The sequence below is a fragment of the Cupressus sempervirens genome, chromosome 8 (assembly GCF_028749045.1).
Source record: "Cupressus sempervirens isolate cs-2001-9-10 chromosome 8, ASM2874904v1, whole genome shotgun sequence".
In the NCBI taxonomy this organism is placed as follows: domain Eukaryota; kingdom Viridiplantae; phylum Streptophyta; class Pinopsida; order Cupressales; family Cupressaceae; genus Cupressus; species Cupressus sempervirens.
In genome coordinates, this window is record NC_143125.1 from 851,216,715 (window position 1) to 851,236,108 (window position 19,394).

Here is a 19,394-nt window from a genome sequence, read left to right on the forward strand (position 1 = left end):
ACATGTATTTGGGGAGCATCTAAATTGATTCAAAATTGCCGCTTATGAGTTTTTATAAATAACACGGCCTTTACAAGCATAAAGACATTTTTTGTAACACATTTACTTGTGTAGTTCAAAATCACCACTCTTAAAACTTAGAACCCAAACGCAGCCTTAGAGGCTTAAAAACACATTTTAAGAATACATTTGTTTATAAAGTTTCAATGCCAACACATGTTTTTATAACTCAAATACACTCTCATATTTAAAATGCATTTTTGTAATATATATATATATATATATATATATATATATATATATATATATAAGCCTAAAAAAATGATGCCTTAAGTTGTAAAGCACTTTAAAATGCTCTCTACACACATTTTAATATGCAATAGAGGTGAAAATTGCCACTTTTAGGTTTAGAAATGCAAAAGTCAAATCTACATGCTTTATAATGGGATTTAAGATGGCTTTTACATATATGAAAAATCATAATGTGCTTTTAAGCTCTATACTCATACATTCCAATGTAGTTCAATACATTCAATCATGTTTGAAAAGGTTGCCCAAAGTGATGATAGGTTGTTTTGACCCTTTCATAGGTGTCCACAACTTTTTTTTTAAGACATGTAAATGTATTAAAAATCATCAATATTGGCTTATAATGGAATTAGAAAACAAAGCACATGTTTAAACATTTTTAACGCCATGCAATAGACAAAAAAAAACACTACCCTTGCACACAAGTTCGTTGTGTTTTACATGTAATTATAGTTTTAATGCAGAGATATGCAATGAGACTCAAAAAGACCCCCTTTACACTAGAAATTCATTAAAAAATATATTTAAATTTCATCGAAATCATTTGAATTTTTAAATGGAGTTCTAAATCCATCTTACATGTAAATGACATTTTATATTCCATGCAATTATCAATAAAAAGCCCACTAATGAGAGATTTTAATTAAAGAACAAGGATCCATAGTCAAGTCAAAAACCCAACTTGTAGAACACTTAATTCCTTAGTAACTTTATCCAGACAACTTCATTTGAGGCCTAAGATAGCTTGAAATGAGCTGAATTGAAAATGCTACAATCCTAGGGCATTAACAAAACTACAAGAAAAACACAAGATTAGGAAAAGGAAAGGAAAGACTCAAAGGTTATCAAAAATCAAGTGCCTGCAGTCAGAGAAGAGAACTCGTTCTTACAAGTAATAAGGTGAGTAACTTGATGGAAACCTTCCAAAAAGGATGCAAAAGAATTGTAAAATATAGGACAATTCAAGGATGACTCTATGACGCATTATTTAGAGCACCAAAAACTCAAAGAATGCACCTATGAATCCATGAGAAAATTCCATAGGGTTGCCACAATTTTGCAAATACAAAATTCAGGACAATAGCTGGCTTTGACTAGGGAGTGTAGCTTGTTTGTTCTTAGAAACAATGAGGAATATAGAATCTGAATCTCTAAGTGCCTTAGTATCTACTGGGTTACTAAGCAAGAATCAAATAAAAATGACAAAAATGATGACACAATTGACAAAAAACAAAACCTATTTAAAACAAAACAAACTGTACAAGAAAAAAAAGAAAAACCTAACAAATTAAAACTAACCGACAAAGCAACTTTTCAGATGAAACCATTTATTGGCTCAACAAAGTAGCTACCTTTTTTTAACAGCTTACAATACCTTGCATGTTCACAGGAAACTTTGTATAGATGGAGTATGAGCAATGGGAACAATGATGTCAATGCTTGATGTAAGACCTCTTCGAAGAGATGAACAAATTCACTTGTTGGAGATGAATCATATGTACTGGTTGTCTAAGATAGGTCAATAAATTCACATTGTTCCTGCTGAATTGAACTTGCTTCTTTGGTTTCTTCTTCACAAGTATTTGTATGCTCAAGTTCAAGTGAAATTTTCGACTTCCTAGTGGCCTCCAACTAAATGAGATGTCTGATTGGACATCTCCTTGATCGAACAAAGACTGATCTTTCCTTTCCTGCTACTACATTTTAATTAACTGGTTTATCAACCACAACATTCTACTAATTGGGGAAACCTTGCTGATGTGTCTCAAGTGGTGACATGACTGAACTACATACCTTAGTGTGTTTCTCGCAAAGGGGAAGTCATGCTTATTTATGAGAAATTCTTTTTCATGCTCCGGGGTAGAACATTTATGCAAAGTGTATTCAAGTTCATGACCTTGAGGTACAAATGCATCATTTTCAGCTTGATTAGGACATGCATGCATGTCCATTTTTTCATGTCTTCTGACATGAATGTCTTTATTCACTTGAACATCAAAAAATAATTTTTTGTCTACATCTTTCTAAGACCATGTGAACCAAAAATAAGTGTTTCTAGTTATGTTTGCTAATTTTTCTTAAAATTTTCTTTAAAAGTGAATGGAAAGATTACTACCATTAGATTCAGAATGCTTTGGTGTCGCCTTTACTGATGGCACCTCAGTAACAAGCTTCTATGGTGATGAAACTAACTTTTGTTGATTGCCAACAATAGAATTATGAGCAACATTTGGAAGAGCCTTTATTTGTACATCTTCGCGAGGAATGAAGAACTTGCCTTGGGCTATTTGCTTTTTGAGGGGAAGCAACTCATTTGCAAACCTCTGTAACACATGATCTGTCTTTGTCATGGAAGAAAATGAATCATAAGAGAGATGACTTTCTTCAAACCCACTTGCTTCAATTCTTATATGTCCAACAAGAATAAGATCATCTTCAATTTCAATCGCCAATGTCCATGCAGCTGCAAGAGTAGTTGGGCTAGATGGATTGTTTTCCACTAGTTCAAAAAATATTTGTATGCTTTATGGTTATGTTATTAAGATGATAGTTCATTTGTATCCTTTTCAATGTTGCAATCACATTTGTAAAAGATTCATATATAATTGTAATCTCTCATCTTTCTGTAATAACCCCTAGCTGGTTATTGCTCTAGAAAAACATCAATTTCCTTAACTAATCAGAAGTTTGACATTTTTTCAGACACTTGGCAATTACATGCTACAACTTTCTCATGCAAAAGGATATGATTAAGTTTGCTTTGACTAAATTAGTAAACTACTCATATATTTCCAAGCATCCATGATTTACATTCTCACTCCTTTGCACAAATAAATCTACAGGCTAAAGCAAGATTCCAATTTAATGCTGATACCATAAACTGAAAATTCCTTTGATCATTCACTATTGTTTCACATGTATTCATTAATTATTTATGAAAAAACATAGAAGCTGGAATGAGTGACACAGTAAACCATGAGCTTCACCACAAATCACAGGTCTGGAATGTGCAGCTATGGCAGTCCCAAAGATGTCAAAAATGACGATTAGCTGCCCAGATTCAATGCCAGCAATGCCCAAAAGTGCAGGTTCGAATCACCAAAAATGGCCCTAGATATTACAGTTTGAACTAGGCTGTGAAACCCCACTAACACCACCGAATCCCTGCACCAATTTGCAGAATTACAGCCCATGCCTCTAGACCAAGAATAGACGTGCAGTTGCTTTAACTCGATGTCAATGGATAGTTGCAGATGCACACCTACAGCAGATGTGTGAATCACCACCACTCAAAACATAATCCCGAACAAACTCAAAAGAAACAACCAATCTCCACTATACTTCAGCAATGGAAAGAAACCTCAGATTAATACCTAGTCACAGTAAGTACAATAGGGAAAAACACTTGCAATAATTCCCAGAAATACAATCCACAATGCCCTAGTTGTAGATTCCCAAGCATTTCTCAGAATCTCAGACTCAACCCTCATATTTCACCAAGGGCAACCAAATTCAGAACCTCAAAAAAAAGCCTCAAAGGCAACAAAAGAAAATAAATATCCAAGCATGCTTTTCTGAACAAATGGGCTTGTATTTATAACCTCCAAATTATCTTTTATTGCCAAAATGTTGTTTACTGTACAGGGTAAAAAGCTTAACACATGTATAACACGACTCAATGTAGAACAGGTACTTTATTCATGTATGCACTTGCAGATTACAATCCGATTACAATGACTACAATGATCAATCGATGATTCCAAAGTCCATTTCGGATGTGTACATATACCTTTCCAAAGGGGTGACTCAAGCGTCACGCGCCCGTTTGGACACTACTCTACCCATCGGCTACATTATACATTTTACCGACAACAAATGTAACTTCGCTCAAGAAGCTTCACCACACAACATTAATTAGAAGCTTCCTTTATATTCTCTCACTTGACTTGGCTTAACTAATTAATAAATGACACTTTCCAATGATAACTCAACTCTCAAGTGAAATTATAAAGTTATAATAAATTATAACTTTATAATGTCATTTAATAATTAATAATAATTTGGCCACTAAAAATATAATAACTCCCAAAATACTCATCATTTAAATATGTCGTTTGAAATAGGATTCATACTTGTTATTTTTGTGTGTGACCAAATGCACTTTCAAAAAATAGAAAGGGGCCATCTCGATCAACACCAACTTACCACAAATAGTAAGTACACAAAACTAAGCCCAAATGAAGTCCAATCTGAGCCAAACGAAGACCAACTTGTAGCTTACTAAAATGTGGAGAAGATAAGACCCTCCCAAGCCAAGCCATTGCCATAGAAGACCCTCTATCCACAATAATTAGCCTACGAGGATCACAATAATAGGCTAATCCCTGAAACTCAAATGCTGGGAAAAATGGGGACATTACACTTTCCCACATCAAGATCTACACGATTAGAAAGTATTAGGGCATGTGCATTTCATCAAATATTTGTCAATCTTTATAAAGAAAAAATTATCAATATTACAACACCCACACACTTTTTTGAGTGTTTTATTGAGGGGAACAATAAAGAATAAATTTACTTTGAGTGAGCGACTTTTTTTGAGAACGAGCCTTTATAATGCGGCGTTGTTTTAGCATTATTGCTTTGATGTAGAATTGTTTTCCCTAGGCTGTGTATAATTAGTAAAACTTGGCTCACTAATATTGAGGTATCTATTGTATGATAAAATCCCCTATTTTATTAGTAAGTATGGCATATGGATTCCCGATAACAAGTTTTATAGGGGAAGTAAAGGTTAGCTGGAAATAATTATATGGATTCCTAATAACAAGTTTTATAGGGGAAGTAAAGGTTAGTTGGACATAATTATATAACAACTATAATATGAAAAAATGTATAATTTAAAGTCTGCAAATTTTTGTTCGTTTACATGACATTTGGCTTCAAAGTTTAAGCATACAAGTTTGAATGCCAAATGCAAAAGTTGAAATGCAAGGAAATCTGAATATTCAATAATGTTTAACATGTATTTTTCTCATCTAAGGAAGTTCACATTGAGAACTTGTTCTTTGTAGGGACTTATCTTATAACAACTATTCAGGAGATTTTCCTTCATGGTTGAGTCCAGATAAGGAATTGTAAGTGCATTAGCCGAGGAAACTCATTGGATCATTTATTTTGAATCTTGATGCTTAGTCTGTTTTAGTAGATTCTGAATGAATTTTACATAATGATTCAAGTTGAAGAAAAACTAGTTCGAGCTCTGTATCATGTTCTACATGACTACAAAATTTACTGTCTGGTATTATTCTTCTTTATTTGCTTCCAATCTAAATAATTACTCACACTGAATTTTGTAACCCATCAATCCCACAGGAACTTGATAGGAAATTCATTTAATGTGAATCTGTCTCAAAACAGGTGTGGGCTGATTTTTATTATTTTACAAGATTTAGAAAAAATGTGTTTGAATTTTCTTATGCTATGTAAGCTTAACAGCAATGCTGATATTCTCTTGGTTGATACTTACTGAAGTATTTACTTTGTTATATAATTGCACCCAGAAATGAAGCTTATCTTCAAAGGAGCTTCAAGTGCAACAAAGAAAATCAACGAGGTAAGTTGACAATAGGCATTTTTTGGCATTTTATTTTCATTGTGGTTAGCCCAGGCGCATGCACTTTAACTAAATAAATTAAGTGGAGTATGATTGTTGTGATGATGGTTTTGATAATCATATAATTGATGGTCTTGCAACTCACCATCTCTCCTCATAAAACTATGTCCTTGAAGTTTGAACACCAATGAGTGGTTGTATAAGGATTTGAGTTTTTTTTTGCTTGACTAATTGTTTCTAAATTTTCAGATTAATACTATTAGGGTTAGTGGGAGCGGCTTTGCTAGCATATTAATGATAATTTTCTGTGGTAAGAATATCTGTTGCATAATGATGTGGAAAACGTAGCTTCCTAGATGTAGATTTGATGTTTTATTCTACGTGATTAATCCTAAGAATTACAGTCTTATCACAATGTAATGGGCACCCCTGGATGTCCAAAAAAACTAACCAATTTTGCTAAAAGGAATTTTGTCAAACAGTTTGCATGCAACCTCTTATTTCTCCGTTTAATGTTTTAAACCCCTTATAACTCCGGAAATCAAACGTTTATTTGTTTGTTGTGTTTTGTGTATGGAATTGGTATCATATAACATAAACAAGAAAGAAACTACAATAATATGCAAAGTGGAAATGAACTGCTGCTAATAAAATGTTATTTTCAGAATTCATAAAACCAAATACATGGCAGATTTAACAACTCACTAATTACTTCAGCAGTATTGACATAATACTCCAGCCCATGCTTTCGAACTTGCTGCTACAATACTTTGTCCTTCAATCAGTCCACTACCTTCGTAATACCATTCCCTCAAAGCGGCATAAGCGTCGGACAAGTAGTGAAGAAGATATGAGCAAAATACCAAATCTGCCTGTAGCCGGAAATGCAACTAAATTGCCTGATAATGAAGCCAATAACAAAGAATTCCAAAGGCCAAACCCCAAGGGAATGACGTCTAGAATGTTACAAGAGAGGATAGACGTCCTCAAATGCCAAGAACGGAGCTGCAACTCACACACCAATTTCTTCTCATATTCAACCTGTCTAATGAAGCCACAAATGCTTCCTTTTATTCTATTCCCACGGGTCCGCTCAACTCATATGAGCAATGTGGGATAAAAGATGTGTAATATAAAACATATATTAAAATACCCCTTATGTCTCCCTTGGGTACACATCACCATAAAATAAATATTAAAGTAACACTTTAATATTTTACAATTAAATTAGACGTTACTTTAATAAAACTTCAGGCATTAAAATGTATTAGCAATTGGACTTCGAATAATGCGAGTGATAGCTCATCGGAAAGCTCTCACCGAGGAGTATCGAATTCAATCACCAAAATTGACCTGCACTGTGTCCTGCCGACTTACTAAAAATAGTAAGTATGCTTGAAACTGAGTAAATCAACTTCGTTTTGGCCCAAACTGGAAATGACTAGGCCAAAACATTCCAGGATCCCATTAAACCCTTCGTTAGCCTGCGGGACCATGTAGAACAAGGCTAACGCACACACACTTGGTCAACTGCTAAAATGGGGACATTACAGTCCGCCCCCCTTGAAATTGCTTGTCCTCAAGCAATCTCAGTCCAGCTTGCTGAATAACTTGCTCACTCTCCCATGTAGAATCTTCCTCCGGCAGGTCTTTCCATCTGACCAAATACTCCTTCACTATCCTGTTTCTAAGCTTCCTCTCTTTGGTGTCCAGAATAGCCTCGGGTACTAACACAAGCTTCCCCTCCTCATCCAAAGGGGGTAAATCTGCAAAAGGCATTACACTCTGACCGATGGCTTTCTTAAGCCTAGACACATGAAACACATTGTGCACTCGATTGCCCTCTGGAAGCTCAAGCTCATAGGCGACTTTGCCCACTTTGCGAATCACCCTGTAGGGACCATAAAATCTAGGTTTCAACTTTTCAGCTCCGCTCTTCTTGAGCGATGACTGTCTATATGGTTGTATCCTCAAGTAAACCATATCCCCTGCCTCGAAGCTACGCTCTATTCGGTGCTGATCAGCATACAATTTCTGTTGATTCTGGGCCTATTGTATATTCTCTTTGAGCACTTTTAGGATGTCTTGACTATCCTGCAATAAGTTTTTGGCTTTGGGCACTCTACTGTCCCCCAAAACTAAATCCATGAAGCTAGGTGCTTCGTAACCATAGAGTGCCATAAAAGGAGTCATCTTGATGGACATATGATAAGTGGTGTTATAACAATACTCTCCCATATGCAACCATCTGATCCAAGCCTTTTGTTGTGTAGTTACATAGTTCCTCAAATATCCTTCCGTCCATTTATTCACAATCTCTGTTTGCCCATCTGTTTGCGGATGATAACTAGTGCTAGGTGTAAGATCTGTACCACACAACCTAAACAACTCTTGCCAAAAAACACTCATAAACTTACTATCCCGGTCGCTGACAATGAATCTGGGCAGCCCATGTAACCTGAATATCTCTCTAAAGAAAAGATCTGCCACCTGTGCTGCTGTGTAAATGAACAGAATAGCAAAGAAGTGAGAAAACTTTGTCAAGCGGTCCACCACCACATAGATGCAATCCCTTCCCTCTACTCGTGGTAAACCAGTGATGAAGTCCATCGAAATACTTTCCCATTTCCTATCAGGAATGGGCAAGGGTTGTAATAAACCTGCAGGAAATGTGTGCTCTCCCTTATTCTGTTGATAAACCACACACTCCCTAACATACCTCTAAACATCATCCTTGAGCCCTTTCCATGAGAAACGCTCTCGGATCTGCCTGTAGGTCTTGAAGACCCCCGGATGTCCAGCTGTGGGTGCATCATGAAATGCCTTCAATATCGCCTCTCTCAAATGTGATGATGGAATCAAATAAACCCTGTCCTGAACTCTGATCAATCCATCTATCACCTCATAGCGATCATCCTGTATGGTACCTAAAATCAATCCAGAAGCCCAAGCATCTCCGACATACTCTGCTATAATCCGATATCTCCAATCTTCTGAAATCTCTACCAGAGCACATAAGTGAGGTCTCTGAGATAAGGCATCAGCCACCACATTTTTCTTACCTTTGACAAACTCTATGTCAAAGTCATAAGCCTGCAATTTAGTCACCCATTTTTGTTGCCGGTCATTAAGATCACACTGGCTCATGAAGTATTTAATACTGTTGTGATCAATCTTGATCACAAAACGTCCACCTACCAAATATGATCGAAATTTGGCCAATGCATGCATTATGGCCAATATCTCCCAGTCATAGATAGAATAACTTTTCTCAACTCCCCGGAGCTTCCTACTCTCGAATGCAATGGGATGCTTCTCCTGCATCAATACTGCTCCAATCCCATCACCTGATGCATCACAATGAAGCTCAAAAGGCTTGGTGAAATCCGGTAGAGCTAGAACTGGACATGAAGACATTACCTGCTTGAAATGCTCAAAACACCTCTGTGCTGCCCCTGTCCACACGAAGGCTCCTTTCCTTGTAAGATTTGTCAAGGGTGTAGCAATCTGTGAGAATCCCTTAACAAACCTCCAATAAAAACCACATAAACCAAAGAATCCCTTAAGCTGTGCAAGGTTTGTGGGAGTAGGCCACTCTACAATAGCTCTAATCTTTTCGGGATCAACTCGAACGCCATCTGCACTAATGATATGCCGAAGGTAAAGGAGCTCAGTCATGCCAAACTCACATTTAGATTCCTTGGCATACAATGACTCTCTCTCCAGAATAGATAACACCTCCTCTAGATGATGTAAGTGCTTCTCCCAGGTCTTACTGAAGACCAAGATGTCATCAAAGAAGATCAAGACAAATCTCCTCAGCTGCTTCCTGAATACCTGGTTCATACAACTTTGAAATGTAGCAGGTGCATTGGTTAGACCAAATGGTATAACCATGAACTCAAAGTGGCCATAGTGACATCGGAAGGCTATTTTCTCAATGTCCTTTGCTCTCATCCTGATCTGATGGTATCCGGATCGCAAATCAATTTTGGTGAAGAAGCATGCCCCATGCAACTCATCAATCAGTTCATCAATCCTAGGAATGGGATACCTGTTTTTAATTGTTTTCTTATTCAGTGCCCTGTAATCGATGCACATGCGCATCGTCCCATCCTTCTTCTTTACCAATACTACTGCTGAAGCAAAGGGGCTCTTACTGGGCTTGATATGCCCCATCTCCAACAAATCCTTAATCGCCTTCTCTATCTCATCCTTGTGTTTCTTAGGATGACGATAGGGAGTAATCATAACTGGTTTGGCTCCCTCCTCAAGCTCAATAACATGTTCCATCCCTCTGTCAGGAGGAACCCCATGAGGAATATCGCTAAATACTTTAGCGTTTCTATCAAGTATCTTCTGGATATCTGGTGGATGACTCTTTTCTTGTGGCTCTGGTGCAGTTGGCATAATGTAGCATTCTGCTGCCCACTCTATGTCATCATGACGAAAAATTCTCTGCATTCTCCTCAAGGACACTACTCTGCAACCTCCATCTGAAAGTCCTCTAAGTACCACAGTTCTGCCCTCATGCTGGAATCTCATCTCCAATTTTGCTAGATTGAGTGTGAACTCAACTAGTGAAGCCATCCATGTCATGCTGAGGATGACATCATAATCTCCCATGTCCACAACATAGAACTCATCCTCCAACTCGTAGCCATCTCCAAACCTGATGTGAAGATTAGATATCTTCCGAGTGCATAATAACTTATCACCGTTAGCCACCATGACTCTAAACCCATCATGCTCCTCTGTCTGTAACCCTCTCCTGGCTACCGACTGTGCATCTATGAAGTTATGTGTAGCCCCAGTGTCGATAAGAGATATCACTTTTTGCCCCTGGATAGTACCCTTGACCTTAAATGTGATTTCCTTTTGGGCCCCTGTCAAGCGTGCCAACGATCTATCATCCTTAGGAATGTTGCTCTCCTCTATAGTGTTACCCTCATCTGAATCGGAGTGCTGATCCTCCCCTTCTGACTTTGACTCTTCTGCTGAAAAATACTCCATTTGATTTGCCTTAGCCTTGAGAGAACATTTATGAGATAAGTCCCAAGGCTCTCTACAATGGAAGCACAGCTTCTTCTTTCGAAGTTCATTCAAGGTTTCATTGTCTAGTCCTTTTGATCCTTCTTTGGGTTTGCTATACTCTTTCTGAAACGGTTTTTTGTCTTTGTCCTTGCGGTAGGAAGAATCTGTTGAATGGTTTTTTCCTTTGTATACCGAAGGGGCTAAATCTCGTGCCTTTTAAGTTGCTTCAGCTAAGGTAAGTGGATCATGTCCCTTCACCCAACCTTGTAATGGATCAGCAAGACCATCACAAAATAACACCACCAATCTCCTAGGAGAGATATCAGTAACAAGTACAGACAAGCGTTGAAACTCGGCAATGTAAGCATCCACAGAACCTGACTGTTTTAACTATGCTAGCTCCTTGAAATGTAACTCGGGATCCTTAGTGTCAAATCTCCCAATCAATGTTTCGGTGAATTCCTCATAGGATGTAATCTGATTATGCCCCAAAGTCACCATGCCATGATGCCACCATTCATGTGCAATGCCATCCAAGTGCATAGCCGCATACTTGATAGCCTCCTCCTCAGGCATAGGATTTAGCTGCAAGTATGTATCTACCTTCTGCACCCAAGCTCGTGCAGTCATCTTCCCTGAAGCATCATAATAAGGTAAAGAAAGTTTTCCAACTTTCTTTCTCAGCTCAAAGTTTTGATTCCTCCCTCCTGCTTTAGGCATGTGTCTCATCCTCAAGTCCATATAATCTCTAAGAGAAATATCCGCCTGAAACTCCGGTCCACTAGCCTCCCAGTCCCTCCTGAACTGATCCTGTAACTCGGTAATTTGCGGTTCGTTTACTGGTTGAACCGGATCTCTCGGTGGGAAAGTGGGTAGAAGAGGTCTCGAGCTCGCAGTCCGCGCTGGGCGTGCAATGTGTCTAAAGTTATCAGCCTCATTCCCATTGTTGCCGTGTCCATTATTACCATTAATGTTATTCTCAAGACCATTGTTGTTGCCTTGGCCTCCATGGTTGTTGTTTCCCCCGTTGTTATTGTTTCCCTCATTGTTATTGTTTCTGTTGTTAGCATCACCTGGATTAATATTGACACCCATCTGTCTAGCCATGAGCTGCAACATCATGTCCATTCGCCTATTTTGCTCCTGTTGCATACGCTGCCCCTACTCTAATGTATCCAGTAATTGTCTGAACAGTACCTCCCCCTGATCTGGACCAGCATTTCTGCCTCCGCCTAATCCTGTATTCCTGTCATCTCGATCACCCATATTATTGTCCTGATCAAAGAATATCTCCTCTGTGTCTGTATGGTTGGATTCAATGTCCACCTATACGGATGTACTAGACTGTTAGCTTTGCAAGTCTGAAATCCTATTTTGTCTTGCTCTGGTATCGCGGAAATTATAAGACCCCTGTCGCATGCTCAAACATAAATACTTAGCCTGTGTTTTTTACTTACTTTTTCCCTCTATCCGGCTGTTCCAAATTCCCTATAAGACCTCCAAAGGATGGTAGGACTTATAGCTCTGATACCATTGTAATGGGCACCCCTGGATGTCCAAAAAAACTAACCAATTTTGCTGAAAGGAATTTTGTCAAACAGTTTGCATGCAACCTCTTATTTCTCCGTTTAATGTTTTAAACCCCTTATAACTCCAGAAATCAAACGTTTATTTGTTTGTTTTGTTTTGTGCATGGAATTGGTATCATATAACATAAACAAGAAAGAAACTACAATAATATGCAAAGTGGAAATGAACTGCTGCTAATAAAATGTTATTTTCAGAATTCATAAAACCAAATACATGGCAGATTTAACAACTCACTAATTACTTCAGCAGTATTGACATAATACTCCAGCCCATGCTTTTGAACTTGCTGCTACAATATTTTGTCCTTCAATGAGTCCACTACCATCGTAATACCATTCCCTCAAAGCGGCATAAGCATCGGACAAGTAGTGAAGAAGATATGAGCAAAATACCAAATCTGCCTGTAGCCAGAAATGCAACTAAACTGCCTGATAATGAAGCCAATAACAAAGAATTCCAAAGGCCAAACCCCAAGGGAATGACGTCTAGAATGTTACAAGAGAGAATAGACGTCCTCAAATGCCAAGAATGGAGCTGCAACTCACACACCAATTTCTTCTCATATTCAACCTGTCTAATGAAGCCACAAATGCTTCCTTTTATTCTATTCCCACGGGTCCGCTCAACTCATATGGGCAATGTGGAATAAAAGATGTGTAATATAAAACATATATTAAAATACCCCTTATGTCTCTCTTGGGTACACATCACCATAAAATAAATATTAAAGTAACACTTTAATATTTTATAATTAAATTAGACGTTACTTTAATAAAACTTCAGGCATTAAAATGTATTAGCAATCGAACTCCGAATAATGCGAGTGATAGCTCATCGAAAAGCTCTCACCGAGGAGTATCGAATCCAATCACCAAAAGTGACCTGCATTGTGTCCTGCTGACTTACTAAAAATAGTAAGTATGCCTGAAACTGAGTAAATCAACTTCGTTTTGGCCCAAACTGGAAATGACTAGGCCAAAACATTCTAGGATCCCATTAAACCCTTCGTTAGCCCGCGGGACCATGTAGAACAAGGCTAACGCACACACATTTGGTCAACTGCTAAAATGGGGACATTACACACAACATGCCTAAGTATCAAGCTGCATCATCTAATAATAAACGAAGGTGTGAGGTACTGTATGTTGAGAGCTTGAATCAATTAGAGAACACTTAAAATATGTGTAGCATATGGAGGTGGTTGTAAATGCATCTCAAGGTTTTTTAAAACAATCGAAGGCAAAATGGAGCGATTTTTCTATAATGATGTTTTATAGGATTTAATTGTGGGGTTTTTAAGTTACATGTATAGTATTTTAATGTGGAGATAGGAAGCTATCTATCATGGGCTTCTCATATAGTATTTTAATGTTTTGTTTCTACAATTTCAATTTAGAAATCTTTGTTTTCTCAAAATATGACAATCTTAGAGATTAAAGTTTCAGGTTTATATTCATTATATGGTTAGTAGAATATGGCTAAATTATTATTTAATTTTATCTATGAAAAGGAAAAATATATTTTTGTCCATTAATTATGTAAATAAATTTAAGTTTTAAATGCCAGGGGGCAGGAGGGGGTGGGGGGGAGGGGAAGGGTTGTGAGCTGTAAATGGAATGGAATAGAATAGATCAGATCAAATAATATTAGATCAACAGAACAATCGTGTTATCAATAGTAATTACATATCAAGAAAGGTATGGGATTTATTTGTAGATGAATCACTTGGCTACTTGGATCTGGTGAACAGGTTCAGTTATGGGAAGACAGTTGAAAGGGCATTCCCCCACTCAATTTCCATGCAATTCCTGATTTGTATGCTGCATTTTGGCAATTACGTATGATCTCATGAAATCAATATAGATTGCAGGAACACGGTGATATAATGGAATATGGATCTAAGTCTTTAATATTCAAAAGCTCACTCAGACCAATGCAACATTGTCAATGTTGCTTGAGCAAGAAATGCAACTTTTGCATCTCGAAGGCAGATTTGGTTATTGTTAGCCAACTGGATGGTTCCGGCGGTGTTTCTGTAGCCGACGGGGTGATGTCCGGCAGTGTTTCTGTATTCTGTAGCCGACGTCGTCGATAAATAGTTTGTAGCGGATAGAATATTTGTGGCCGACGGACTCCTTCGAGAAGGTTCGGCGGTAGTATTTATATCCCGTCTGGGATCATTGTAATACATCTTGTGATATGATATGCTCTGTATGTAATGTCTGGCATATGCGAATATAATTCTGCTATTTTGTTTCATTGTCTGTATGCGTTGATTTCTTTACCAATATGGTAAACAGTTATGAGAACCAGAATTCAGTTGGAAAATGGTTAGGAAGCATATATATAGCCCTCAGATCAAATTAAGAGAGGTTGGATATTTGAATACATTTTTCTTGCAATTCGAGTACACTGACAGTTTACCAATTTGTGTACAGTTTATTGCAACTCAAGCATTTCTTGATTTTTGGATTGATTCTTGGCTTCTTTCATTGTATACAGTTAGAGTTGGTTTAGATCTTCCTTCCTGTATTACTGTTTTCCTAGGTTTAGTGTTCTGATTGCTTAAACAAAAATCAAACTTGTAATTGCACTTCACTGGCAGTCCTAGGGTTTGTAAATAAAAATGCCCCTATCTTGAAATTCAATCATGGGAAGTTCACGGCCTTTGGAGGAACGATAGTAGGGGCAGTGTACTTAATGTTGCAATTGGTAGTTTGCAAAAAGGTATCATTTGCTAATTTTTTAAGCAAGCCCTAGGCGAGCAGATAGAGTGCCCGACTAGGAAGATTGCATAGTAGACAATATAGTTTGGAGTGGAATGTAAGATTGAGGGCAGTGATTGGTTAGGGTTACATGAAGCTAGAAAAGACTGGGAGATAGGTTACAAACTGTGATTGAATCCATCTTGCCTCAATTTAGTAAGAAAGATAAGTTTCAAGCTGTATTTGATCTAATTAGGCCCAATTTGGGAATCAAGCATTGTACAGAGGCTATTGTCCTGAAACCTATAAAATCTATTAAATCTTCAAAAAGGGTATCTAGAATGGTCAATAGTTTTGGGAGTCCTTTGGAAAGAGTTTGAACAATTCCACAAAAACTGAAAACCTAGACCTATTTGGGGCTCATCATAGTAGGTCGTAGTAGGATCCAATTTTTTGGAAGTAAAAATTCTAAATAGACGAAGTCTTAAAAGAAATAATGTTATTTTTATAGCCTAATTGCTAGATTTCAATTGTTAAAATGAATTTAAATGCTTGCTAAAAAACAATTTTTTTTTTTACTTATCTGCCCTTGAAATTATTCAGATTCTCTCTTTAAATTTACCTAAATATATTTGCAGCCAGCTCAAATTGGCTCTTCAACAGCTGTGTGAGGAAGTACGAGGGTTTTCATGCATTTGTAGGGCAAAATTGTAACCTTTTGGAGTGTTCTTTTTGCATGTTTTACTTATGGAACGTGTTTTACCATGTCCGCCTCAGACTCGCCAAGTTTCTTGTGAGCACTTACCAGAAAAATGGCAAGAACTCACTAGATATTTGACGAGCATGCCGCTTCGTTACTTGCCGAATTTGCCTACTACTCTATTTTACTCTTTTCTGTCTACTTTGTGTTGTATATCTGATGTGTAGCTGCTGAAAATGAAATGATTATTATCACTCTTGAATGATTGGGAACTATACAAGCTGCATCTTTTCTATTAAAGGACAAATGTGGGCTTTAGGATCATATCAAATTCACTGTTTTAGCTATGAAGAAAGTAACTAAGAGAAATGAAAACGATTGTTCTCTATAGATTCTACATCATTTGTTCTACATTTTAAATTTTTCCCAATGCATCATTAACAGGATCTAACATAGACACAAAACTATCATAAGGCTTTTATCTGTTTATTTTCTTAGAATTATATCAGTTTGGATAGCCTGTTCCAGGGAAATCATTATACATGGGGAAAAAGGAAGGTTGGCATGTCTTGTGCATAACATGATGGTTCCTAGTCCTTCCTACTATTAAATCCTCTGGTAGAGTTGTTAGCCATAGATGCCATGTACATCAGGCACATCAAATTTCATTTTCCTCCTTATAGAGTAATGGTCGCCATACTAGACAGCATTGCCAAAAATGCATTTGAATTATGGTCTAACTGTATGTCATTTTCTTCGTAGATAATTTGGCCATTAATTGTGGAGGCAAAGCATGGAAATCTTCTAACCCGTCCATCAACTATGAGGCGGATGAAAATCCAACTGGTGCTTCAACCTTCTTCCTGAGTTCTGAAAAGAGCTGGGCAGTCAGTAACACAGGACATTATATGGATAATTCAACAAAAACAGAATATCTACTAAAGAATGGGAGCAACCTTCAGCCTGATATGGGAAATAGTACTCTGTACATGACAGCACGGTCTTCTTCTACTTCCTTGAGATACTATGGGTTATGCCTTTATAATGGACCATATAAAGTGCAACTCCACTTTGCTGAGATAGAATTTTCTAGTAACAAATCGTTCAGAAGCCTTGGGAGGCGCATCTTTGATGTCTATATTCAGGTTTATAACAATGTAATTTGTATCAATCTAGTCATTATTCAGCGAATGGACATGAGTGTGAAAAGAATCAATATATATGATTGGTTTTATATCTGATTGGACAGCAAATTTCACGTTTTGAAATTTATGCAGGGAACAAGGATCTTAAAAAATTTTAACATAGAGGAGGCTGCTGGAGACCCAGGAAAGGGTATTGTTAAAATTTTTCCTGTGGATGTAATTGAAAACTACCTGGAGATTCACTTTTTGTGGTCTGGAAGAGGAACATATGACGTGCCAGTGATGGGGACATATGGACCCTTGGTATCAGCTGTTGTAATTACTCCAGGTAAACACAACCTATACACAAATTTGTTCAGGAATATGCAGATTTGTAAGTGGAAACCTAGTATTTTTCTGTATTTGCATAGAAATTCTTTTGCTAGGTTGTTTAAACAGACGTTTTGCATTATTATCTATGGAATGCAGAGCTCTTTAATTGTTATGAAATTAAATGATTTGACATCCAGCAAGGTGAATGTACTTCATCTAATCTGAAAAGCTACCTTAATTTTCAGATTTTGTCAGTCATCTGTAGTAGAACTGATATTTTGAAAATTTGAAGATAAATTATTTTATGGCTGTTCTCCTATGCTTAATTTGGCATTATAGATTGGATGTGAGTGGTAAAATCATATCTTAAATACTAGTATTCAGCATTAAGCTCTGACTTGGTCACTTGTTTCTTCTGACAGAATTTGAAATTGGCAAAAGAAAAAGAACTGCAATGACTATCGGCATTGTTTTCGGGGTATTAATTTCCGTAGGCATGGCAGTGTGCTTGTCATTCATCTTTTTAAAGAAAAGAGATGTAATCAAGACTGGATTTTCAGATGCTCTTCTCGGCAAAGGTGATGATGAGTGTTTCCTAGATTCGGAACCACTTCTGACTGATTTGTTTATTTCTGTATGATGATTAACCCTAGGAATTGTTGATGACGATACTCACATGGAAATTGTGTAACTTATTCATACAGAATTGACAAGTATGAAAGCAATGTCCAATTATTTCACTCTAGAAGAGATAAGAAATGCCACGAATGATTTTCACTCTGAGAATAGGATTGGAGAGGGTGGTTTTGGTGCTGTTTTCAAGGTATATCACTATAGACTCTGATAGTTGAAACTTGAGTGTGGTGTTTATAACCTGTAATAGTAGGAATAAATTTTATTTGGGATAGTTTTCTAGGAGCTTTGGAGTCAGATACACAAATCAACATCAGATTTCTCTCTTATCAGGGAATGCTACCAGATGGAAAAGTGGTGGCAGTAAAACAAATGTTTGCAAAATCAACACAAGGGAAACGTGAATTCTTAAATGAAGTAGGTACAATATCTGCGGTGCAGCATCCCAATTTGGTGAAATTGTACGGTTGTTGTATTGAAGGAAAACAGCTGCTCTTGGTATATGAATACTTGGTGAACAACAATCTAGCCCGCACTCTATTTGGTACGTTCATATTTTTCCAAATCTGCGCTTTTCGGCTGCTATAAGAAAATTAATTTGGTAAATACATGATTCTCAGTAACCCTTTTTATTCTGCTAATCTAACACTATTTTAAATAGATATGAGTCAATTTCTTCTCAATGGTAAGTTACATTCAGCACACTGACAGTTTAACTTGTGTTAAGCTGTGTTAAGTATTGAAGTTTTAAAAACTAGAATTTTAGTTCTTCTGGAATTTGACAAACGTTTTGAAACATGTATTACCTTCTAATTCATCCCTATCTTCTAACTCCAACCAATGTTACATTAACCCATATACGACCTGATCATATATACATGTTTGAGGTTAAATAAACATCCCCAGTTGTTGTTTCTTTATGCATTGTAACACAAAATTACAGTCCAATTTAGAAAAATGTTGTTTTCTTTGAATCCGAGTATCAACACTAAGATTAATACACATCCTCACTGACAAATGAGACTGTAATATAATTCATAGGTTCCCAGGAATTTAGGCTTACTCTCAATTGGCATACACGATACAATATTTGCCTTGGAGTTGCACGTGGTTTGGCATATCTGCACGAAGAATCTAGATTGAGAATTGTGCATCGAGACATCAAAGCTACGAACATCCTTCTCGATCAAGATCTGAATCCCAAAATATCAGATTTCGGCTTGGCAAAGTTATTCGACCGGGACATAACTCATGTCAGCACCAGGGTGGCAGGAACAATGTAAGATTTACGACCATTTTTAATATTTCCTGCTTAGAAGAAACAATGAATTACATCAGTATCCATCTCT

The 19,394-nt window shown here is 37.1% G+C and overlaps 1 protein-coding gene across 1 annotated transcript in view; it reads left to right on the forward strand.

The window, feature by feature from the left end:
* LOC149545093 (putative LRR receptor-like serine/threonine-protein kinase At1g53440) overlaps positions 1 to 19,394 on the forward strand; it is a 227,777-nt gene that overhangs the window by 203,598 nt on the left and 4,785 nt on the right. Inside the window, exons 14-22 of the mRNA XM_089795589.1 lie at positions 5,385 to 5,447; positions 5,686 to 5,730; positions 5,874 to 5,926; positions 16,718 to 17,100; positions 17,233 to 17,428; positions 17,835 to 17,990; positions 18,117 to 18,235; positions 18,379 to 18,589; positions 19,087 to 19,324. Coding sequence (XP_089651715.1) covers positions 5,385 to 5,447; positions 5,686 to 5,730; positions 5,874 to 5,926; positions 16,718 to 17,100; positions 17,233 to 17,428; positions 17,835 to 17,990; positions 18,117 to 18,235; positions 18,379 to 18,589; positions 19,087 to 19,324 — 1,464 coding nt within the window. The remainder of the gene's footprint in view (positions 1 to 5,384; positions 5,448 to 5,685; positions 5,731 to 5,873; positions 5,927 to 16,717; positions 17,101 to 17,232; positions 17,429 to 17,834; positions 17,991 to 18,116; positions 18,236 to 18,378; positions 18,590 to 19,086; positions 19,325 to 19,394) is intronic.